The following is a 24,854-nucleotide window of genomic DNA, read 5'->3' as shown; positions in this document are numbered from 1 at the left end:
TAAGGGCCCTTACCTATCTTCCAACTTTCACATGCAGATGAGGCCACTGAAAGCACCCTGCCCTGCCTCCGTCACACCTTTGTCCTCATCAGGACATGCTCAAAGTTTATTTTAGAAAATTCATTGTCCTCACAAAGCAGTCAGTCCTGCTGGACAGAACCACCTCTTCGTTCCGAGTCTGAGTTTCCCTGTGACGTCCACCCCCTGACTACGGATGTTCTTTCTGGGACCCTCACAGGGTTATCCTTTTCGGGCCCACCTCCTCTCTTTTGAGGTCACGTAACCCAGCAGTCTTTTCCACATTCCTCACCTGCTATAGTGTTCATAGTCTGCATCCTTTTAACCACTGCCACCTGACTCACCTTTGCTGGATCAACATCACGCTTAGCATAATTTGTCAAACTTCACCGGCCCTGCTCCTCAGATATGGTCACTGCCAGACAAAACTCGGTGGCTCTCCTTTCACAGCACTGTACCAAGTTTGTGATCTGCTTGCTATAGGGATAGTTGAGTTTCCTCTTATTCCACCCTTCTTCATAACTCTGGTATATTCTTATAGGTTTTAACAAGATTTTTTTTCTAGATAAGTTAGCATTTTATAATTGTGATATCAGTTTTATCGCCTGGTGTGTGATCAGGAGACTAGGAGAGCAAGACATGAAAAATTTCCTGCCATCCCTAGAACTGCCTCTACTTCCCTGTGTGAGGAGATGGCTGATTTGGTAGGGAGTGTTATTACGTGCTTTTAATTCCCTTTTTGTTCAATGTTATCCATAGTTTGTTATGACCCTTTTTCTGGTCAATAAAAGACAGGTAAACATCTCTCTGGTATTCATCCAGGATTCATCTGACATCAAAAAAGCTCCTCTCCTGTGATATATTTAAATGCATCAGGGATTATAAAGCAGCCTGCATACCTTGCTCTTTTTCATTGAGGATAGACGCTAGGTTTCCTTTAAATTCTTTGCAAGCCGTTCGAGCATCATGCCAACTTTTTCTTTCATCTTCCACAAATCCAAAGATTTTGAAACACTGAAACGAAAGGGAGGAAGTCTTGTCAAAGGCAAAGACAAGCATACAAACCAATAAAATGCATTGGGGTTAGCTCAAGATAGCAGTTTAAAATATTCACAAAGATGATCACGACCTGCCGTGCATTCAATTCGGAGTCAGGGTGACCCTACCGGGAAGAGCGGGACTACTCCTGTGGGTTTCAGACTCTTCAAATCTTTACAGTGGCAGGCAGCCTCATCTTTCCCCCTTGGAGCGGCTGCTGGGTTCAAACCACAAACCTTGTGGTTAGCAGTCCAGTGTGGGTAGTCCACCACACTACATGCACTACAGGGGTTCCATGACAGCACACATAAACCTTCTCACCACCAAATCAAAGTGTTGAATTTTCTTTAATTGTTGGTTCTAAGACCCACAAAGTTTCTTTCTAAGATGACATTTTATGAATCGCATTCTCCTTTGGGACAACTGGTGTCTGTGGGGGGGTCACCTTTTTTTCTAAGAAAGTTCTCAATTTCTATAGAGAAGGTGTCTGGGGAATCTTGACCGATTCCGTGCACCGAATTGTCTCTAGCGGTGCTCGAAGCATAAGTTCATTGTTGAACTGAACGGTTTGCTTTGCCATTCTCCATACTAACGGATGCGGGGGCAACAAAGCCTCGTTCGGGTACCTTGTTGTTGTAAAAGGCCCAGCCTTCTGCACACCCTCCGCGGGCCGGAGCTGTGGTGGGGGGAAGCGCCGTGCTGTTGATGCTGCTGTTGTGCCGGTGGCAAATGAAGGCATGCGGGTAACCACAATTCACATCATTCCAGAGCCCTGCGAGAGAACAGAAGGCCCCAGGCGATTGGCAGGTGCACGCTTACAAGCACGGTTTAAAATGGATTCAGAGGGAATCTCAAAAATACTGTTTAGCCTACCTACGTGAGTGACTAGAAGAATATGTGCAATATCCCTCGGCTCTGCCTCAGAGATGAACTGTCGTGAGCAAGCATGCGTTTGGTGTTTTCTAAGTACCGTATATACTTGAGTATAAGCCGAGTTTTTCAGCATATTTTAATGGTGTTTTTGTAGTAAAACTAGGTGGCTTGTTGATATTCCGGTCACCTTATATATGTGGATATATACGGGATGTATATGTATATCCATATATATGTATATCCATGTATGTGTGTATATATACATGCCTTATAAATATGAATATATATGGGATACACCATATATACTCAAGTATATACGGTAGTTAATAATGGGCTAATAATACCTAAACTGTTTTTTGACCAAACAGCTGCTTAGTGTTCCAGGCAGGCCAGTTATCTCATTTCATTCTCTCAGCAACAGATTAAGCAAATTCTATTCTTATTCCCATTTCACAGCTAGAGAAAAACGGACAGAGACAGAGAAGCAGATTCTGCGGATTTTCTCCAAAGCTGAGCATGAACGCAGTGTCTCAGAAATGCTGGCTAGCTCGTGGATGAGAACAAACGTTAGGCATCGTTCCCTTGCTCGCCTCTTCTAAGTATGCAGTTGGCCTACTGTAACTGAGGGACATAGGTGATCCCATCCCATCCCAAGGCAAAGTCAAAAACATCTCCGGCTTGTCTACCTGAATTTGAATACATCGTGACACAGTTTTCGTCGTCATTTGCAAAATTGGGTTCACCTGTGGCCCAAGCCACATAATCCACTTTGCTTCCATCCATCCAACTGGAAAAGAAAATTCAGGCATTTTGCATCAGTTCAATGGTTAGAATAATCGGCAGCCTATCGTGTAGTAGGGAGACCAGGAGAGCTGATCAATCAAGATGAAGAGATCCTTGGAAACAGAAGATGGGGACCTAGAAAACATTGGTGGGAAATCCTCCGGTTCCTCAGTGCTTGGCACTTCCCTTCCTGTGCTTCTCTGTGGCAACCCTGGTGCCTTGGCCAACCTGTCTTCTTGTCCCTCTTAGGAAGAAGCTGTCTTTATTCCTAATGGGGAAAACGCAATACAGAACCCTAGTTCTACCCTGAAAGTGGGCCAGAAGCAACAATTCCTCCACAGGATTCTTCAGGTCTGATTCTCCCAAAACAAAACCACTAAAGAGCAGAGGGTTTGGAATTTCTCATGATACCCATTCCCTGGTTTTTACGCTTCCTGGGGATTTGTCGTCTCAGGCACGTGGGCGAGGGCTCGTTTTCATAAGTTCTAGAAGTTCAGGGGCTATAGCAGCTGGAAAGAAGCCCGGTGGCGCCGTCCAGTGGGCACTGGGCTGCTGACTGCAAAGTGAACGGTTCGAATTTATGAGCTGCCTCTTGAGAGAAAGATGAGGCTACCTGTTCCCATAAGGATTCACAGTCTCAGACACCCTCGGGCCTGACTGTGAGTTGACCTCAAGGGGTTGGCCGTGGCTTTGGTTGGGGCCAGCTGTAAGGAGACCTAGAGATCATCCCATCTGGCCCTCTCATTTTGCAGAAAACGGGGCCCTGTCTAAGGAGGATTCCTACTCCTTAGAAATAAGCAGCTTAAAAATAATAATAAAACGAGAAGCTCAAGTTTCAACCTTCACTGCTCAAAAATAGAAGTAGTGGTGAAATGAAATATAGGGGCCAGGAGTCCATATCTGCTCCTCAAACTCAGGAAACATCTGTGCTAATAAACAAGGAAAGAAACCCCAAACCAGATGAATTCCCTCCCTCCGGAAGCATTCCTTGGCCCCTGTATCTACCGGCAAACAGTACAATCAGTCCTTTGCAGGGCAAGTATTCTGTGCCCTTGAGAAGGTACTTCAAAGCTAGACAAGCAAATGAGAGGCGAAATGAAAGGCTTCCTTGGTTCTGCGCCCTAAGATCCCCTCTGACCAGAATCACCATCAGAAAAGCCAATGCAGTACTCAACGTTGTGTAACCCATCTTCCCGTGGATACCTCAGTGACAGATGTGGACACTCTAAAACACAGAGGAGTTTTACAGGACGGATTCAGAGTTTGAGTGCTTCACTTGAGAATGATAATGTTCACTGGGTAAGGGGATTCTTTTTCATTAATTTAAAGCCTTTGTGTCTTGAGAACCATGTAGGATTCTTTTAACCAAGTAGAAGCTTCAGAATGTTGATCAGATCAAGTTGGTATGCTTTACTTACCTAAATTTTTTATCCAAGCTGATCAATAAACCAATAAAATATGCTGACTGGGGATCATTTCTGTTTACCTAAAACACAGAAGTTTATGTATAGTTCAATATCTGTTTCCATAATATGCAAATTATTCAACAAAAATCTACACAACCATTGAGTAGGACAAGTGGTTGCAACAGGCTGCTTAGCCACAAAGTCGGCAGTTCTAGCCTAACCGCTGCTGCTCAGAAGAAAGATGAGGCTTTCTGTCCCGTGAAGTCTCACAGGCTCAGAAACTCTAGGCAGGGTTCCTATGAGCGGTAGCTCATGGCTCCACCGTGTTGGGTCTTGAGGTTGTAAGGAGAGGTTAAGGAGCCCTCGTTGCACTGTGGGGCATGCACAGGGCTGCTAATCAAAAGGACTTCGATCAACTCCACCAGCCAATGCACAGGAGCAAAGGCCTGCCTATTTGGTCCCATACGTATTTCAACGTAGGAGCTGAACAAAGGCACTGATCTACTGCCTCCTGCAGGGGTGTTATGAGAGCAAACAGTTTGGTCCAAAGCAGCTCTGCTTCACAAAGGACGGATCCTTAGTGCCACAATAGCTTATGGTTCTCAATCTCCCTCATGCCGCCGCCCTTTCATATGGTGGTGACCCCCCACCCCCAACCATAAAATTATTTTCATTGCTGTGTCATCACTGTTATTTTGCTACTGTGATGAATCAGGCGACTCCTGTGAAAGGGTCATTCGACCCCCACAGGGGTCACGACCCATAGGTTGAGAACCGCTAGATTAAGGCCTGGGCAGTTAGGTGGGTAGTTCAAATGCACCAGCTGCTCCCACAGACAAAGATGAGGTATTCTGCTTCCAGAAGCATGTACAATCTTGGAAACCCCACAGAGCAGCTCTAAAGGGTCGCTATGGGTCAGAATCAAGTTGATAACAGTGAAGCCCACCCCTTTAAATCATTTTATTGAGGACCCATACAACTCTTATCACAAGCCACCCATCCATCCATTGTGTCCAACACATTTGTACATTCATTGCCCTCGTCATTCTCAAAACATTTGCTTTCTGCTTGAGCCCTTGGTATTCTTTTGTATATGCCGGATCAGGGCTAGCTTTGTAACAGTTTGTTACAAATGGTAGGATTGGAAAATCACATTAGTGAACTCCAAGCCATCAAGACTAGATCCTCGCAAAGCTCAAACCAAACTCTGCTTCAGGGTCCTGGGATTGTGCTCTAAGCAGGTGAGTGATACGGTCGGTGGCCGCTATCCTTCTCACTCCTCTGCATCCCACCATCCTCCCACCTTCCCATCGTCACGCCCGACCAGACAAGGTTTACATCCAGCCACAGCATTGGAAATGGTGCGTGGGGTGCCTCTCTTACGCAAAATGTTTGTTTACCACACGCCACTCTCCCATCCGTAAGTGAATCCTGTTCTTACGTATTTCCAGAGAAACTTCTTCTCCGATTCCCCTTTAATAGAAGCAAGGTCCCCAAAGTTCTTCTTGCAGAATGCCCGTGCGTTGTCCATGTTCTCCTTCTCCTTGCTAATGTAATACTGTTCCTGCTCGTTGTAAATAATCCAGCCATCTGCAGTCAATTGGGGATCTGAGAAATGAGTGTCAAAAAGGGATCCGGTTTACGTAGCTGGATCGAGTACCTGGTGTGGACGCTGCACTGAACGGAGAGGACCCAGGTGCTAGTGCAGAGGTCACTGAGACCGTGGGAGGCCAGAAGAAGCAGAATATTCGTGTCGTGTCCACCGAACAACCTAAGGCCAAATGACCACTTTCAACCAACCCTATAAAGACGGCCCTTTTCTGTTCCCAGCTCGATGGCATGTCTCATGACTGAGTGTCAGACCCCGCTGCTACCTTCCCCCAGTGCATCTGGAAAGATTTACATCCAGGGCGCTCTCCTCCCAAGAGTAGAAATTATGAGAAAATGAGTTTTAGCCAAGATCAGAACGACCTTTTGAATAGCGGGACTAGGATACTTAAGGGCAGAATAGGAGAATTCCAGGGAATTTAAGGGCCAGGGGGCCTTAAAAAATAAACAGGTCCTTTCTTTCAACTGTGGTTCTGTTCTAAGGAAGAACACACTAGATAACCATGTATCCTTGGGGTCCTGTGTTCTCGTGCATGCAGTTCCGAAAGATATTGAAAACTATTGCTCTGTACCTTCCTAGCACAAGTAATTCCCACTGAGAAGGAGAAAAGAAAGAAAGAAAAGAAGGGACTATAAATATGGAGAAGATTAAAAAAGAAACACCTACTGTCTTGGGGACCTGGTGTAGGCTCGGGTTTTAGGGTCTGACCTGCAAAACAAACGAAAGTGAAATGCAAAGCATGCTGGGACTTCTGCTGTCCGGACACAACTCTTGGAAGGAAAGAAAGGAACATTCATTTTGAAATCAGGGCACCTCGGTTCAAACAGCGTTTGCCTTCATTTTGTCAACTGTAAACAAGTAACATGTGATCAATATCTGTGCTGTGGCGTTATTGAAGTATCTGTGAAATTATTGCAAATTCCACTATTTGAAAGTATTAAAGAGGGATCATTTACCTGCAAAATGTGAAATATTTCATCAAAGAATCTTACTAACTACACGCTTTAATAAAAATTAAAGGTAACTTTTTTTTCTTTCCAAGTAGTTCATCTGAACTTTGTTAGAATCTGATTTTAAAAAAACAAAAAGGCTCACGTTATCTAGTATTTTGGTCAAGTGTATTTAAGATCTGGTGGAGCAGTGAGTAACTATTTGGCTATGAACCATGAGGTCGGCAGTTCGAAACAACCACCCGGTCTGTGAGAGAAAGGCAAGAGGTATAGACTCTGAAACTCACAGAGGCAGCTCTACCTGCTCCACCGGGTCCTACAGGGTCATTGTGACTAGGAACTGACTGGATGGCCGTGAGGTTAGCTCTGAGTTGGAGTGGCATCTATAGGTGGCGCTGGTGGCACAGTGGATTTCAGGTGGGACTGCGGTTGGAAGCCAAGGCCAACTGCTCTGCAGGAGAAAGACGAGGTTTTCCATCCCCGTAGGGATGTCCAGCCCCCGAAAGCCACAAGGGCCAGATCTATCTATTCTGTCCTGTAAGGTCACTGTGGTCATAAACGACTCGATGAAGCTGGTTTGGAATTTTTGAGGCGCCTAATGACTAAAACTATAAAGGATAGACTAGTCATTGGCAACTCACAGACCTTTTGAAGACGTGGCCACCTTGCTGTGAGTCAGAAGTGACACGACAGCACTCAGCCAACCACAAATCCCAGGAAAGCAGGAAGAGCCCGGAAAGCACACCCACAAAGAGCAGGTGCCCAGTGCACCCAGGCCCTAGGGTGCAGCCAAGGCCCGTGGCCACAGGAGGGCAGTGCCCTCCCTCTGAGCGCTATATGGAAGAGGCCCTAGTATTTGTTGGTGAGGGACTTCCTTTCTCGTCTACCTATTTGTCATTGCTCCGCTGCTCCCTCCATCCAACTATCATCCACTTTTATCTATCTAAACCTAAGATGCTGGATCCTTGGGCCCTAATACTCTCTGATTATGTGGCTCTCTTGATAAGGACTGATAGGATGTGTTGACGTGCTTGTGTTCCCTAAGATCACTCACTGCCATCCTGACTTGTGGGAACCCCCTAGGGCCCTTTAAGACTGCCCCTGTTAGTTTCCAAGACTGTAACTCTTTAAGGGGGTAGAAAGCCTCAGCTTTCTCCTATGGAAGAGCTGGTGTTTTTGAACTGCTGACCTCGAGATTAGTAGCGTTTCCCACTACGCCAAGTCTAATAATACCAAGGGCTTAAAAATGGTGCCTGTTCTCTGGGTCGAACCTGAGAAGTTGGTACGTAGACTATCAGATTCGGGGAACCTGTCACTTCTTTGGTTATTAATTAGGCAGAAGGGGAGAAGGTGAAAAGTTTGGGGGGTTATGGCTGTTTTATGGCCTTTTCAGAGCTCTGCTTACAAAGTGGCGCACACCCTCCCACTCCCGCTGGTTACTCTAGATCCTGAGCCAGGATCTCAGCTCCTGGGAACTATTTAGGAGGACGTGACCATCATCCCGGATCCCCGGGTGGCCTTTGATCTTCTGTCCCTTTGGAGCATTTGTCTGCACTCAGCAACTTCATTCTTATCTGGTGAAGGGATGACCCCTGGCCATTCCCTTTTTCATTTTGTGTTTGTTTCGTTTCGCGATTAAAGGGGTGACCTTGGAGCGCCAAGAGTTTCGTTCTCCGACGCAAGATAAAGGCAAGAAACAGGCTCCGTACCTTTTTTAATCTGGCAAATCCAGTTGTTAAGATTCTCACAGTTGATATCATTCCAGGACATGCTAGGGTCTCCCTTCAACTCACCACAATATTCAATGTTTTGATAATTATTGGGTTCTCCGTAAGCCCAGTGCTCATACGAAACCTGTATCAGAAACATTCCATCACAATCATGTATCGCGCATGTCAGACCGATGCCACTCATTGGCCCAGGCAGGGAAGGAGAGACGCATTGTCACTTGTGCCCACCGACTTTGCTGTGTGAAACAGCTTTGCTTTCAAGCAAAGTTTACAAGCGTGGGGGGCAAAGAAAGGAATGCGATAGCACAGAGACGTTTGACGTTGAACAGAGAATGCTGCTGACTACTAGAGGCTGGACTTTACTCTCATATAGAATGGATTCAGGACTAGGAATTCTATGCAGAAAAAAGCCTGGCCAAAAACCTCCACTCCACTCCTCAGCATTGGGAGTTACTAAATTTACAACCTATTCTTAAGGGACATTCTTTCAATGTGCTGTTACAAGCATTCTCTTTATACGAAACACACGCGGTCCTCCTTACAAAACAACGGGACTTATGAGACACGAGGAGCTAAGCTTCCAAAGTTGTAACAATGAACAGTGGAAACAAACGCAGGTCTTAGATCCCTGAGTCCTGGTCAGTGGTCAAAGGGTTTGCGGCGGTCTGCTTATGGCCTTGGGAATCCTATGGGTCAGTTCTACTCCATCCCATGGGATCACTGTAGGGTCCGCGGATTTATGATAAGCTATAACATCTTCAATGTTCAAGACTTTCAACTCCTACATCTTAGATTGAAATTAATGTTATATGAATGTATGGATGTGTGTTTCCTTCTAATTTTTTTGGCATTCAGTCAACCACGCTGGACAAGTTGGAGGTGGGAGATAAGGAGAACTAGATGGGGACAGGAATGAAGCCATAATACAAGAAGAATCCCCCCCACCCTTTATATCTCCACAGAGAGAAAAATGTCTGTAGCTATCATGATGAACAGGCCTATGAGCATGTTTTGGTTAAGTCAACCCATAGCGTGAAATCAAATGCAGGATAAAGTCTGAAGGACATCTCAAAGCACTCACCGGAGAGCCGTCACTCCAAGTGAAGCCCTCGGAGGGGCTGGCGTAGGTCAATCCCAACCAGAACACCTCATGGTAGTTGGAACTACTTCTGCAATGCACAAGAGAAATGTGACACGGACGCCATCACATGAAACAAACCCAGTAACCTATGAAGACTAACGAGATTGAAGCATTACCTCCAAACCACACAGCAGCACACGAGATGAGAGACTTAGGTGATTACATACAAAGGTATGTCAAAAAATGTTGTCATGCCATTTCCAGTTTCTACGTGCATGGACTTATTCCAAACAAAATGTGTTCAAACATACCTCTGTGATCAGTGGGTGGCACAGACGGGGTGGTTTCTTGAGAGATTCTCATACAGGACATAAGCTATCCATGAGAACTTTTATGAAGAAGACAGTTTAAGGAAATGAAAAACTACATTGGGAGTCAAAAGGCCTAGAAAACTAAGCCAAGGATTTGGATTCTCCCCCCCCCCCCAACACCACAAGGTACCTGCTCATTCTTTGAAGATACCAGAGGCTGTCCTACAATAACTTCGCTGCTAAACCTTACCTCATCCACCCTACAGCCTGATCTTACCCCTTCAGACTTGGTTTGATTGTTCTCCCAAACTCAAAGACGATTTGAAATGAATATAATTTGAGTCCCTCATGGATGCTAGGCCAGCACTGTCATTTAGACCAAGGTTCAATTGAAAAGAAATTGAATTCTTTGGAAAAAGGATAGACCTAGATAGAGGATATGTTGTGAAACAATAGCTTTGCATTTTGACGGTTTTTTTTCTTTAATAAAGGCTTCGATAATTTTTAAGAACACTGTTGACTTCCTGTCATAAGAACATTATGCAGATGTTGGTACAACCCACAGAGAGCCTGAAAATGGGCAGTGGTTCAACAATAAATAATCATAAAGCATTAAAAGGTGGTCGTTCGTGCACTCATTTACCATGTATGAACTGACTGTCTTGCACTTTGGTAGAGCAAACCATGGCTATATTTATGCCTGTGAAATTCAGCGTGTGAAAATGAAACTAGGTCCAAAAGGCTTGTGAATTTGGGATATAATGCAGGTACTTACATTAGCATCACAAGCAAGCAATTTCAGCATTTTAGAATCCTCTCCACGGGAATGAGCTGTTGGACCTGGGGGCTCAGGACCATCATCTCAGGAGACACTAAGGTCAATTGGCTCAATACATTCTACAAAGACACCGTTCTACATTCAACCCAGTGAGTAGGGACTGGATCTTAACAGCTCAGGAGGGGCCAGCTAAAGTGTTCTATTGGTCTTTCCCCTTCTGGAGCTAAGAGGAGTCAAGAACTGTGAAGACACATGGAGACTGTCCACCTGCATTCCCATGAATCGCATGACCTCAGGGTCCACAACACTGAGACCAGAAGCACTAGAGGTTTGGGCCACCGAACTCGAAATTCACCACTCAAAAGGGATTACCGTATGTAGTCGTGTGTAAGCCGAGTTTTTCAGCACAAAAAAAAAAATGTGCTGAAAAACTGAGGTTCGGCTTATACACGGGTCAGTGGTACCCCAGTGAGGTGTAACATCTCGCGGGTGATTGCCTTTCCTCGCTGTTCATTCAAAGCCCCGCTAACACTGCAGGGCTTTGAGTGTTTGTTTACTCATTTCTAACCAATCAGAGCCGTCCTATGACGTGGACAGCTCCAATTCGCAGAAACACTGTAGTGATTCACTTAGTAAGGGTGTATTTGTGGCTGTGTTCCGTCTCTCCCCTCTGGTTTCTGTATTAATTCACATGCTGCATTTCCCACCCTAGGCTTATTTATACTCGAGTCTATCCGTTTTTCTGGTTTCCCAGGTAACAATTAGGTACCTTGGCTTATACTCGGGTCGGCTTATATTCGAGTATATACGGTATATTAGAAGGTCCCAGACAGTGTAGGGGACAAGTGTGGAACAAAACCCAAATTCATTAAAAAAACAAACAAACCTAGACTTGCTAGTCAGATATAATTTAGTGAAACTCCCAGGATGATGGCCCTCAGTCACCTTTCAGGGAATTATTTACTCTATGGGTCAGCAATCAGTCCAATAATAAGTGGTGAACAGTAACACTAGAGACGTAAACCGTCCTGAGCACCATTTCTATGTGCTCAAAGGGCAGATTTTGACCCAGGGCAACATTCAGAAAGCAGGAAAGGTGAAGAAGGAAGAAGCAACGGAAACCGGAAACACAGGGTGGGCATGGGGTAAGTGATGCTGTGTAGTCAGTATTGCAAAGAAAGGAAATGTGTAAGAATAGTTGAATGAAAAACTGATTTGCTCTGTAAGCCTTGGTATGATCTACAATAAAAAAAGTTTAAAAGCAGGAAGTCTAAAAGTCATTTGCACCAAATCAGTAAAAGGAAGGCCTAGGATAGAGAAGAGGTACTCACGTGATGAGCCGCCATATCGCTTGCTGTTCCTCTTTATGGTTGATGCTTGCGAGATCGCCCCCTATGGCTCGGCAAAAGTCCCGGGATTCGAACCAGGTTTTCTTGTCATGTTTCCCTTTCGTATAAAGCTAAGCGCAAGATGATTTCCAGAGTTATTTTCCAATTCACAATTTATCACATCAAGAGAAATAATCACTTACTTTGGATGAAATGTGACTCATTGAAAGACACGAAATTGCACTGGATCGAGAGCATGTCATTGCCCTCGTCTAAAATCAATTGATGAGTATACACATCGGAGTAACAAACCTTGGAGTGTGGTCTCGTTATAAAAATCAAAGAGGAGAGAGTAGATTGAAATCTTGGAAGCTCTAGACACGTGGGTTAGACTTGTGGTGGAAGGCAGCATTAATTTGGTTAAGTGTGAAAATTGGCATCAAGATGGGAGGAAAAAATGAAAGAAACTTTTAACACAGAGAAATGAGCAAGTAAGGGAAATTTTAAGGAAAATCGCCTCTGATCATATGCCCACAGCTTGTTTTGATGTTTAGCTTAGGCGACGTTGAGCTAATTCCAACTCATGGGTGTCAGAGAAGAATTGGGTGCCCTGGGGCTTTCAGAGCTGGTTTTAGACCTCTAGCCCCAAGTCTTGCTTTTCAGGCACCTCAGCAGTGGGTTCTCACCTCCACCCTCTCATGAGCAGCTGAGTGAGACAACCTTCGCACCTGCCAGAGACTCCAGCTGGTTGGTCATGTCCTCCACAAAATTGCTGTGGCTTCTTTCCCATAGAGTTATCAGTTTGAACAATTTAACACATGGCATAAAGGGCACTTATCTGGCAGAGAGGTAAAACGTTGGGTCATAAACTAAAGGAAATACTCATTAATAAATATGTCGTTGGGGGAGTATCCCATCCATATCATCCCAAGGACTGCCAATGGAACCATGACATGGGATGCACAGCGGAGCTCTGGGAAGCATCTATCAGTGTGAAAATCATGCACGGATCAGTGCAACCGTTACTTGCATCCAACATCGGTGACCATTCCCGGCCTCATTCCTCCATCATCACTGCTTTGTGGAAAATGGGCTTTGCTCCCACAAGAAGCTGCTTCCCAGGTGTCATCAGCAAACGAAGACACCCTTCACCTCAAGGCTCACTTGAGCCAAGTGCAAGGAGTTTCAACAGAACTTGTTTCCCCACCACTGACTCCTGAGATTCCGGGGTGCCCCTCCTTTTTGCTAGACCCTGAGTATACTATTTTTCAGATGAAACCCACTACCATGTGAAGGTTGTTGATAATTCAGACACCCTGCTTTTTCCAAAAGGTGGTCTACCTGTGTCCAGGCCAATGGCAAAGCATCCCAGGCCGCTTTCAACCCGTACAATTTCCTGTATGATTTGAGGAATGTCTCCCTGGATCCTGTCTGTCTGGAACCGTTGTTGGACTTAGGAGCTCTGCACAGCTCTGCTGTTTCTCTGAAACCTCCAGCAGCTCTCTGTTGACTCCCACCCTCAGACCAATGGCTGTGAACCTGACTTTTGTGCACCTCAACTGTAACCATTTCCTATTTACTACATTTCAGTACGCTTTCCACATACAACTCAGTGGCCTTAGTCACAGTCATCTCGTTCATCCCTCACTACTGTCCATTCCTAAATGTTCCCATCCTCCTTAACAGAAGCTCCAGGTCCCCAACGCAGTGAGTCTCACTTGGCCTTCACCCCCTTCAGTTCTTGGTAACTGCTGATAAAGTGTTGCTCTCCACACACTTGACTTGGCTATCCTAGCTATCTTGTCTACATGGAATTGGGATCATACAACATCTGCCCCTTTGTGACTGACTTATGTCACTCATCACAATGTTCTCAAGGTTCCTTTGTCTTTATGACAAAGATTTGCTTTTGGCAGTCTTCAGCTCACCTCTATATTGGCCCATTATGTAAACTAAACTTTACCCTTGACCCACCTTTCTGGATTGAACAGTTCGAGGATCTCTTGTTGTTACTAGTAAGAGTGACCAACTCAGCAATCGCTGGACCCCCTTGGGCTAAACAAGATGGAGCAATCTCATCCAGATGCAAATTAGTCATGCAAGTTGGTCTTTATAATCCTTGCCTCACAGTCCTACCGGGCATATTTCTTTTCTCCCTGCCATCAAATCGATGCTGCCTCGTACCTGCCCTATTAGGACAGGAAACCCCTGTGAGTTTCCAAGAGTGTAGTTCTTGATGGGACTAGATGGCCCCATCTTTTTCCCCTCAGAGTGGAGTGGCTGGTTGTTTCGAATTGTTGACCTTGAGGTTAACAGCCAAATGTCTAATTGCTACGCCGCCAGGGCTCCATATAGTTAGTTCATTTCGAAGGCTGGAATCAAAGAAAGTCCAGAAAGCAGACTTTTAAAGAACGAGATCATTAGGTCCAAGATATTCAGTATTTGGCTAAGTGTGACCTTCTTTAGAAAATATGTAACTTACAAGAGAGAAAAAGAGACTCAAATGCATACTTCACTGGGTACTTTGTTAGTTTATCTGTTTCACTTTTTATTTCTATTTTAGATAATCTGATTGGCCGGTTATTTCACTGAACTTCATTGCACACAGAGAAAATGGATGGTCTAACCTAGGAATGTACAAAATAACAGGGGAACTTCCGGTTGCCGTTCAAAGGGTGCCGAGAGGTTGTGTGCCCCTATGTATCAGTGTTTTAATTTCCCATTATTCTGATCATCTAGGGTGAAACCAGCGGGGGGGGGGGGAAGAAGCAGACCTTCTTGAATGCATTCTGCCTTATTAGAAATTAATTGATAATTAATTATCAATTGATTGATGCTTAGCTCTAGGAGTAGGAGACACACATGAGATGAACCAGTCCAGCTTACCGGAGAAGAGACATGTCAGTACACAGGACAAGACGTGTGAGCACAGACAAGAACGAGAAAGCCTTGGAGAAAGGAAAGACTCAGAGGGGGAGAAACCGGCGGAGCATGTGAGGAGAAGTTTCCAGCAGTTCTGGCTTCCTCGTTGGCATAAACACCAAGGTTCCCAACCTTAGCCGTCTGGTAGCTTCCGCCCCCACAAAGAGCTCGTTAAACACCATTGCCCAAGTGCCCCCCAGAGCAATACAACTGGTATGTCGCAGGATTCAGCTTGGACATTGGTATGGTTATTATTTTAAAATTCCCGAGGCGGTTCCTCAGCCACGAGCACATTCCCAATTCCTCCCTAGTTTAAGAGTTGTCCCTTACCTTGTAACACCAGCTTGACTGACTGGCGCTGCCCCAGTTCTCTGGGCATTTAGGCTCGGGAGTCGTAGTGGGCTCTGGTGGGCGAGTGACTCCTTCTGCCCAGTGTTTGCACACAAATTTTACCTTCTCCTCACATTTCAAAACTTCCCACAGTCCCCCGGCACTTCCCGTCCTCATGGCCACACACCCTGCTTTCCGTCCTGCACAGAAGCATAAAGTGGGGTTCATTAAGCTGGTGCTTGCTAAAAGCCGGCGCATGCTCTCAGAAGACACTCTATAAACGGAGTCAGAGGGGATGGTGAAATCTACAAGGGAGAAGAAAAGCTGGAATATTCGATGATGGACAGGAGCTACTTTGACCATTTACTTACTGTTTATTTGTGTGTCTTATATCCCCAACTGAGTTACGATTTAAAATGTTAGGGTTTTCATAATAATCTGTCTTCCTGATAATCCGGATGGATAGCTTTACCATAGACACTCCATGACTGAATTATGTCGGTATGATAAAATTTGCCTTCATGGCAAAAAATAATTGCTCGATGTTTCTTTCTTTCTGATTTACACTTCTTAGAGTCTGTTCTTAGGGTCCATGGAGGTCTCCGTGGGCAGCGGGATGAAGCCAAACTTCAAAGACAAAGACACTTGAGTCAGAGAATCATCCTGATTTTGTTGCATCGTAAAATCAGGGATCATCACCGACGTTATAGAGTTGTGGCAGATCCATCATACGCACTGAAGACGATACTGCCCTTCATATTGGTAATTCTGTTGTACCATCACGGTTACTTCCACGATGTTCCTGAGACAGAGCTTTAACTGCATCAGAATTCCTTGTTGTTCGTGTTGTTGTTAGGAGCCGGACAGACAGTTCTGACTCATAGTGACTCTCAACAGAACAGAACGTAACCAGTCCTAGGTCCTTCTCATGATTGTTGGTAAGTTTGAGCACGCTGTTATTCATCGGAGGTAGCTTTTTATGATCATTATTTTCAGAGCTATGGTTGAGATTCTATTTTCAGTGTCTTAGGAAGGTAAGCACTTTCCAAAGTTTTATCTAAAATCCTTGTCTCCGTCCTCTCATTCCTGTGGATAGTACTGAACGACACTTGGTCACCCTGGAGTTGATCACTGAGACTGCCGCATCTGTCATCCCTCCACATGCCGGAGTGTTGTCAGCTGCTCCGGTGCCCACTGTGCCTAATGCTGCACCCTTGGTCTTCCTCAAGAGGGTGCCACCAGTCTCCAATGAAGGAGAAAGTTTAAGGTTGGTCACACTAACTTGTGGCTCCCCGTGGACTCTGTTTTATTCCCTAAAGACATGTCAGCATGAGCCTCTCAGAATTGTCCTGCTGAAAGAGCAACGCTGGTCAAGGTAAAGCTTCACATAAAAGGCAAGCATTACCACTCCAGTTGGCAGTAATGAAGGATAAAAGAAAGTATGCATTCAGCTCTTAATCTATTGTGAAGTACTAGAAAACTAAAAATTGAAATTTGACTAGTTTTTCCAAAAGTTCGGTATTAAATTGCTATTTTGTTTCCTTATTGATAGTTGAGAATAGAAACTAAAGAAACTATGATTTGTATTTGTGAAGCCAAGTATTGAATTCACAACGGAACTCCTCTTTTTCTGCCTTTCCCACCTGTGTACAACAATGCATTTGCTTTAAGCAATGTTGACTCTCCTGAATGTTTTCTTTTCATTTTGTACGAGGAGACTCCTAAATGTGGGCAGAAAAATTCCATGACTTTCTAATTCCCATCTTGCACGAGTGTTTTTGGAATGCCTCATATAATGTGATAGGCACTGGTCATACCAACACATGAAGACACCGATGTACTGTTCAGCCTCGTTCGTATAAATTATTTAGACCCTCCCACTGCAGAAGGCAGAGACAAATCTACAGGGAGGCAGATTGGCATTGGTACAAACAGCGCCGAGGTGAGAGTTGCCCGGAGTGGCGTCTGACTCTGTGCTCACATAAGCTTTCCGAGTTCCAGTTCCTACTTGCCAATTTCTCCTGGGAATGAAATGAATCCCCCTGGTGGTCATCACAAGGTCAGCAGTTAGAGGCCAGCAGCTGGCCCTCCATAGAAAGATGAGGCTCTCTGCTCCTGGACAGAGTTGCAGCCATGGTCCCCCTATGTAGGGTCACCACGAGTAGGAATTGATACAGTGACAGTGAGTTTCAATGTTATGTCTTGGACTTAAAGGTATCAACAGAAATTCAAACATGGTCATTGAGTCAATTCCAATTTCTCATAATCTTAAAAGACAGCGTCGAACTGCCCCCTCATGGGTTTCCAAGACTGAAGTCTTCATGGAAGCAGAGGGTCATGGTTTTCTTCCGTGGAGCTCTGAGTGGCTTGAACCACCAACCTTTCAGTTAGCAGCAAGAGTGGAACCGCCGCATCACCAGATTAGCGGATGAAAGACATCCAAGAATGAATGCCCTGTTTACCGTTTGCTCTGCCACCCAAGCGCACTACTGTTTGTCTTCAGAGTTGTGGGGAAACATTTTCTATTCCTTTAACAGAATGCAGTGTTTAGATTTCAAAGACAAATGCTCCACATAGAACATTGGTGACCATCTAGCATTACATAAGTACTTTAAAAATATATCCATCAGTCTAACAAATTTCTCTTGTTTTTGTTTGTATTTTTCCTGACCTTAGAACATCGAAATATAAATGAGAAGTCAAAAAGAAAGAAGGGAAAACAAGGGAGAAAGAAATACAAGGTGTTACTAAAAGCATAATGAATCTACACAAGCTAGTCCCACAAGGAACCACCCCTGGCGGGACAGACAAGTAGGTTGCATGAGGGCCTCCTACCAGGCATATCGGAATTCCAGTGGGTGAACTGAACCTCTTCTCCGATGGTCCACTGAAAAGTGCCTTTGCTTTGTACATCCGAAAGTCCAGTCCAGAAATATCTCTCAGGTCTCAGTCCAACCAAGCTCGTCAGGAAGGCTTGCTCATATCTTTGAAAAACATAATCCTTATTATAATTAAGTATAGAAATAACTTTTAGAGAAAATGTTTTGTATAATTGCTTCCTAATTATCAACATGAACAATATCTCAATGTTACCAATGAGATATCATTTAGTTGGTAATTCAATTTTTTTCATTAAATTTTTGTGCAATGTGCGTTGTGCAAATCTGTATGAAGAAGCATGAAAGAGGAAAGGTGTCGTAGAGTTAGCTGAGTGGATACAATCCTTCAAATGGATTCTGTTTATGTTGCTTGGTTCTTCATCAGCCCCCTTACCCTTCCCCAAACACATTATTCCTTTCAATATAAGAGAATTCTGAAAACACAAAGGTGAATAGGATTCCATTCCTAAATAATTTATTTACAAGTGCAGTCTGCTTTTCAAATAGGTCAAATACTGTAAATCCATTCTTGATTAACCAAATAGAGTAATATTATCAAGGGTAATATTACTTGATATTATTAATAATATAACTGGAAAACTGTATACAAATTCATATATACAGTTCCATGCTCAGATCTCAGTTTAGAAGGAAAAAGAGAGAATAAGAATGAGAGAAGAAAGAGAGAGAGAAGCAGAGACCAACGTGGAAAGTGTTGGTAGCAAAGTCACAGATGGCAACACTTTTCTCTCTCTCAGTTTTCTCCTACCGATTTGGTATAATCTGGGAGAGAGAAAATACGATTGGTGAACATAAACCATGTTAGAAGGAATTCATGTAATTTGAAACACAGTATGCAGAGTAGCGTATTTATAAGAAAAAGAAGGGGTGCTGGAAACCCTTGAAGGAAAAGAAAGGGGTGTCCAGTGTTTCAGGGGAGAAAGTAACCATACGTGATTCCAAAGAGAGTCAGAGGGAAGGATAGACAGGGCTGATAATAACAGGATATACATTTGGCTCTTAAACAACAACAACACTGCTATTGGTTGATTCCCAAGGGTTTCTGAGGCTGTACATCTTCACAGCAGCAGACAGCCTCATCTTTCTCCGACCGAGTGACCAGTGGGTTTGAGGAAAAGATATTGTGGTCAACCAGCAACGCTTGTTTGACTGTTGTTGGAATAGTTTCATTCCATAAGGGAACAACCCCCCAAATGAAAACTTCCTATCTTCATTAAGTGTTCTTAAATGTCTGACAACTGGGCTTCTCAACAGCTTCTGAGCTGCTGAATATTCAATAAAAAGAAAACAATTTTAAAACCAAGCCTAAAATGTCATGTACAGAGTGCACCTATAGGCCAGAGGTCAATTACAATGTAGCTTAAGCACACTTCGAAACAGAACTCACTGCCATGGAGTCAATTCTGACTCATAAGGAGCCTATCAGACAGGGTCGAACTGCCCCCTCAGGGTTTCCATGACTGGAACTCTTTACACAAGTAGAAAGCCTAGCCTTTTGCCCAAGAAGCAGCTGGTGGTTTCGAACTGCTGACCTTGAGTTTAGCAGCCCAACATGTAACCAACTACTACGCCACCAGAGCTTCTGAGCACAGTCCTAGGGTTCTTAAAGACGAGCAGTTCACCTCCTAAGATTAAAAGCATCTGTGCTCTGATTCTTCGATTCTAGTATTACATCAGGGAACTAATTTTGTGCAGGACATAATATTGCTTGAGGATAAGTTCTTTTATAAAGAGTATGGGAGAGACCTGTTGACAGTTTTTGTCTTTTAGGAATTGTTTTCTCCTCCCCAAGGGGTTTTTGTTTGTTTGTTTCTTTCTTTTTCTGATTGAGTCGGCAGATGATGTTCTTGCTTGTCAAAATTACTCATGGCTTTGGGACTTTGGGATTTTTTAAATATTCGCAGTGTGGGAAACAGAAGCATGAACCCCTACTGTGTGAGCTTAATCACCTAGAATTGTATGCTCAGTCATTTATATACATACATAGGCTGTAGAAAGAGGTGTCAAACTGTAATTATCAAATCATCAAACTGATTCTGGATGCCTGGTGTGCCCTTTGCTTTTGGCTCTTGGCTATTCAGTTTTCTATAATGCACAAAAAAGCTTGACAAGAGAAAAAGGGATTCTGAAACGTTCATGGGCTCCCCATTGCCTGAAGAATAAAGTTAGCTTGCTGACATGAAGGTCTCTCATATATTCGTTGTTGATTTTTATCATTTATTGAACAAATACAGGAGCTGCAGAATCTCTGGGGAAGACCTCCAGCCAGCCGGCCATGGATGGCCTCATCACCATATCCACCATATCACCACCGTCACCATCATTCACCATATCTGATGAATGACTAAGCGTCACTTGGGAAGCTCTAAAATGCAGGTGCCCAAGCCGGTGCCTCGGCCACAGGGACCCCAGATCGCTGGAACCAGGTCCCTGAACTCTGTAATGTTGAAAGACTTGCACGTGACTCTGAACCTCAGCCAGATTGAGAAGGCACTGCTCTCCGCAACCCTGTTGAAAACTTGTTGGCAGTCTATGATGTCAATCTATTTGGGCCCACGTGTCTTTTTGTATTCAAAAGGATATTGCGGGGGGCATGTAATAAGGGATCGATTATCTTACATACTCTCTTTCCCAGGGACTTTCTTTCCTATCGTTCCGGTAAATTTAGCAAATAAAATGGAAACTATAAATGTACCTTTATTATTGGAAGGAGTGGTCAAGAGAGGAAGTGGGTCTTCCCGCTGGCAAATGCAACTCACTTTCCTGCTCGACATCGTGGCAATATGCTCACACAAGATAAAAGCCAAACTCCCTCGTGACAAGTCAGCTCTGACTCGTGGCAACCCTATAGGGCAGAGTAGAATGGCAATACCTCTTGGGATTTCTAAGACTAAGCCTGTATGAGAGCAGAAAGCCTCATCTTTCTTCCAAAGAGAGGCTGGTAGGTTTGAACCGCCATCCTCATGGCTAGCAGCCCAATGTGTAACTCCATGTTCTCACATTAAAAATTCTATCTTTTAACTACATGTTCTAAATTCTCATAAAGTCACTGTCCTCAACATTGCTTTGTAGTACTATAGGTAGCATAGTTTAGGTTTAGGATAAAGATAATATTTCAGTGCTCTTACCTTTACCTATAAGACCTAAAATGATTGATAATTTCAACAATATTTAGGTGTTTCTGAACTTTCAACAATATTTAGGTGTGTATGAAAAGTTTTCACCGTATGAAGTATTTTAAAATTAAAGTGATTACATACCTGTCTTCAACAGTCGTTAGATACGCTTTCTCATTCCCACAGGTTTTGTTTGCTTCTGTAAATGTTGAAAGCGTGTGTCCAATCAGATAGCAGTAAAATCCATGTTTTTTCCAGCCCTGTTAATTGACAAGCAATTTTTTAAAAATGAGCTGACTACATTGTTATTTATTACCCAATATTATTTTAGAAATTCCCCTAAGAGTCTCTTGAAATTTAGCTTAATAAATGATGGAAATGTCTACAGAATAGAGATCTCAATAATTTGAAATGCAATGATGATCTTTTATGTGAACATAAAAAATATTTCATTGGCGTAGGAGGTAATTTCTTCATTTTTTGATATATATTCCATCAAAAATAATTTAAGAGACAATAACTAGATCAAGGATTCCAGGGGTTGGTAGGACAGGGGAGGTTGGGAGGGTGGGTGGTGGTAATGGGGAGCTAATCACAAGGAGTACAAGAAGGAAGAAATTGTTTTAAAATTGATTGTACCACACTTCTTGATATGACTGAACTCTTGATTTGTATGATGTCTGGATTGTGTCCCAATAAAATAATTTTTTAATCATTTGTGAACTGTTTATCCAGGAAACTGCACAGAATGATGAAGATTTGGGTTTTAGAATGCGTATTCAGAGGAATTATTTGGGGAATAACATGCTTAGTTGCCTATTAACACAATGCTGAATCTATGACATACTCATCTACTCTCCGCCATTGAGTCGTTCTGACTCACAGAGACAAGAGAGGATAGAGCAGAACTCTCGGAGTCGGTTTCTGAGACTGTAACTCCTTATGAAAGTAGAGAACCTCTTCTTTCTCCCACAGAGTGGCTGGTAGTTTCGAACTGTTGACCTTGCAGTGAGAAGCCCACTGTGTAAACACTATGTTTCCGGATCTCTCTTCATCTAGGCATGGGAGAGTACTTTTGGCAACAGAATTTGGCATGGCCCCTCTCTCATACTCCAAATACATAGACTGGCTAGATGAAAATAGAACAATAAGAAAACTCTATACTAGAGTTTGAAAGAAATAAGACAAAAGTCTCCAGGCACCAACAATACAAAAAAGAAATTAGAAGCTGAGGTGGAAGATGCACAGTTGAGATTATGGTTGCCCAGAGGTATATTAGACTTCAATTAAAGTTGGAGGGTCTTAAAGGCAATGTTTGGGATGCATATTTAGTTGGCTTGTATATATTTGTTTATTTGCCACTGGCAGGGAGAAGGTTCTTGAATAAAGATGTTGTTGTTGATGTTGTTTAGTTAGGAGCCATTGAGTTGGTTCCAATTCCTAGCTGCCTTACACACAACAGAATGAAACAATATCGGAACTCGCCATCCTCTCAATTGTTACGTTTTCGCCCCTTGTCACAGCCACTGTGTTCACACATCTCGTTGTCACCACATCACCGACTCTGTCCTTTACCAAGCGTGAGACCAGGAACTGGTCTCTCACCAAAAGGTGTCCAGAGATGAAGTCTTGCTCTCCTAGCTTCTACGGAGCGTTCTGGCTGTCCTCCTTCCAAAACGACTTTCTGGGTTCTTCTGACAGTCCACAGTACTTTCAATATTTTTTGCCCAGATCATAATTCAAATGCATCACTGCTTCCCTGGCCTTCCTTATTCATTGGCCAAGGTTCACAGGCACGGGAGGCGATTGAAAATGCCCTGGCTCGGGCCAGGTGCCTCTTAGTCCTCAAAGGGCCATCCTTGCTCTTAACCACCTTGTCCAGTAGCTTGGTCTGATGCAACTGCCTGTTGCTTCCATAAGAGTTGATTGTGGATCCAAGAAAAATTAAATCCTTGACAACTTTGGTCGCTTCTCCATTTAGCATGACAAATGTTTATCTCTGTTTACCCACTTATTGGTCTAGTTGTGAAGATCCGGGTTTTCTTTACATTGAGTTTAGTCCGGGTTGACTGAAGGAACAAATTCATAGACATATGTGCGTAAGAAAGAACTTTATATCAAAGGGTAATTGTATATAATATCCCAGCCCAATCCAGATCAAGTCCATAAATCTGATATGAGCCCATATGGCTGATACCAGTCTGCAAATCCCTCTTCAGACTCACGCAACACATGCAATGACCCTGAATGCAGGAAGATCAAAGGCCAGTGGGTGGAAAGTCTTGTGGATCCAGTGGCAGTGGAAGCATCTTAGACTGGCTTGGGTCTTCAGATGGCTCCTCCAGCTCCAAGGCTTTGGTTCCATCAGCCTAGTTACATGTATCCATGTATCTTGTCATCAGGAACGTCGAAGCAGAGAGTGAGTGTGTCCTGCCTCCAATGAGCTATTTATCTCCATTGCTCCTCCAAATGAGGTCATCAGGCTGCGATCAGCTTGACAGGCTAAACTCCACCCCTTCCCTCTTAATAGCCCCAAATTGGCACCAGATTATGGAATGACCACAAATTGTAATCCACACTAAAGTCTTTGATTTCATCAGCTAGGGTTTCAAGCCATCATTGCTTCCAGAAAGCAAATTTGTGTGATCTGGGCATCACAGGCTGGTAATGAGCCTTCCAACAATTCTGATGCAGCGTTCTTCCTTATATAGTCCTGCTTCTCCTAATTTTCTCAGCACACAGGATGGTGAAAGGATACAACCCTGACACACACCTTTATGATTAAACCACAAAGTATCCCCCTGATGTTCAAAGGACTGTCTCCGTCTACGCACAGGTTCTGCATAAGCATACCATATATACTCAAGTATGAGCCGGACCTGAATATCCACCGCGGCACCAAATTTTACCACAAATCTGCATTGAAAATGTGCTGAAAAACTCGACTTATACACGAATATAAACGGTAATTGTTCATGAATTTCCATTCTTCTCACTGTTATCCATAGTTTGTTATGATCCGCGCAGTTGAATGACTTTGCATAGTCAGTAAAACACAAGTGAATTTCTTTCTTATAATCTCTGCTTTCTCCTAAAATCCGCCTACATCAGCCATAATATCCCTTGTGCCGCTTCCGCTTCCAAATCTGTTTTGACTTTCTAGCAGTTCCTTCTTAATATGCTGCTGCAATTGTTGTTGAATTATCTGTAGCAAAATTCTATTTGCATGTGAGATTAGTGATAGTTTCTCATCATTTTCCCATTCTGGTGGATCACTGTTTTTGGAGTTTGGGAGATGGCTAGGTAACTGTCCTTCAAACTTCTTGTTACAGACAAGTGAGTACTCCTTGTGCATCATCAGTCTGTTGAAACATTTCAGCTGGTGTTCTATCAATTCCTGGACACTTCGTTTCCACTGATGCCGTCAGTGTAGCTTGACTTCTTCCTTCAATATCAGTCAGGGGTTCTTGATCATATGCTACTTTTTGAAATTGGTGAAAGTTGACCAGTTCTCTTTGGTATAGAGACTTTGTGTATTTAATTTAATTTTTTTTAATGATGCTTCCTCTATCGTTCAATATTTTGCCTGAGGAATCTTTGCGTGTCGCAACTTAAGGCTTGAATATTTCTTCCATTCTTTCAACGTGAGGTATGCTGAGAAGGATAGACCTTTTTGGCTTT

General features: G+C 43.6%; 1 protein-coding gene across 1 annotated transcript in view; it reads right to left on the bottom strand.

The window, feature by feature from the left end:
• MRC1 (mannose receptor C-type 1) overlaps positions 1-24,854 on the bottom strand; it is a 91,140-nt gene that overhangs the window by 19,505 nt on the left and 46,781 nt on the right. Inside the window, 12 exon segments of the mRNA XM_075553409.1 lie at positions 918-1,032; positions 1,683-1,828; positions 2,616-2,716; positions 4,131-4,198; positions 5,560-5,726; positions 6,394-6,435; positions 8,387-8,531; positions 9,489-9,576; positions 11,909-12,036; positions 15,158-15,357; positions 17,993-18,141; positions 21,318-21,433. Of these exon segments, the coding sequence (XP_075409524.1) occupies positions 918-1,032; positions 1,683-1,828; positions 2,616-2,716; positions 4,131-4,198; positions 5,560-5,726; positions 6,394-6,435; positions 8,387-8,531; positions 9,489-9,576; positions 11,909-12,036; positions 15,158-15,357; positions 17,993-18,141; positions 21,318-21,433 (1,465 nt within the window).

Source organism: Tenrec ecaudatus, chromosome 6 (assembly GCF_050624435.1).
Source record: "Tenrec ecaudatus isolate mTenEca1 chromosome 6, mTenEca1.hap1, whole genome shotgun sequence".
Classification (NCBI taxonomy): Eukaryota; Metazoa; Chordata; class Mammalia; order Afrosoricida; family Tenrecidae; genus Tenrec; species Tenrec ecaudatus.
The sequence above is the reverse complement of the archived record's forward strand: the minus strand, read 5'-3'. Positions and strand labels throughout refer to the sequence as shown.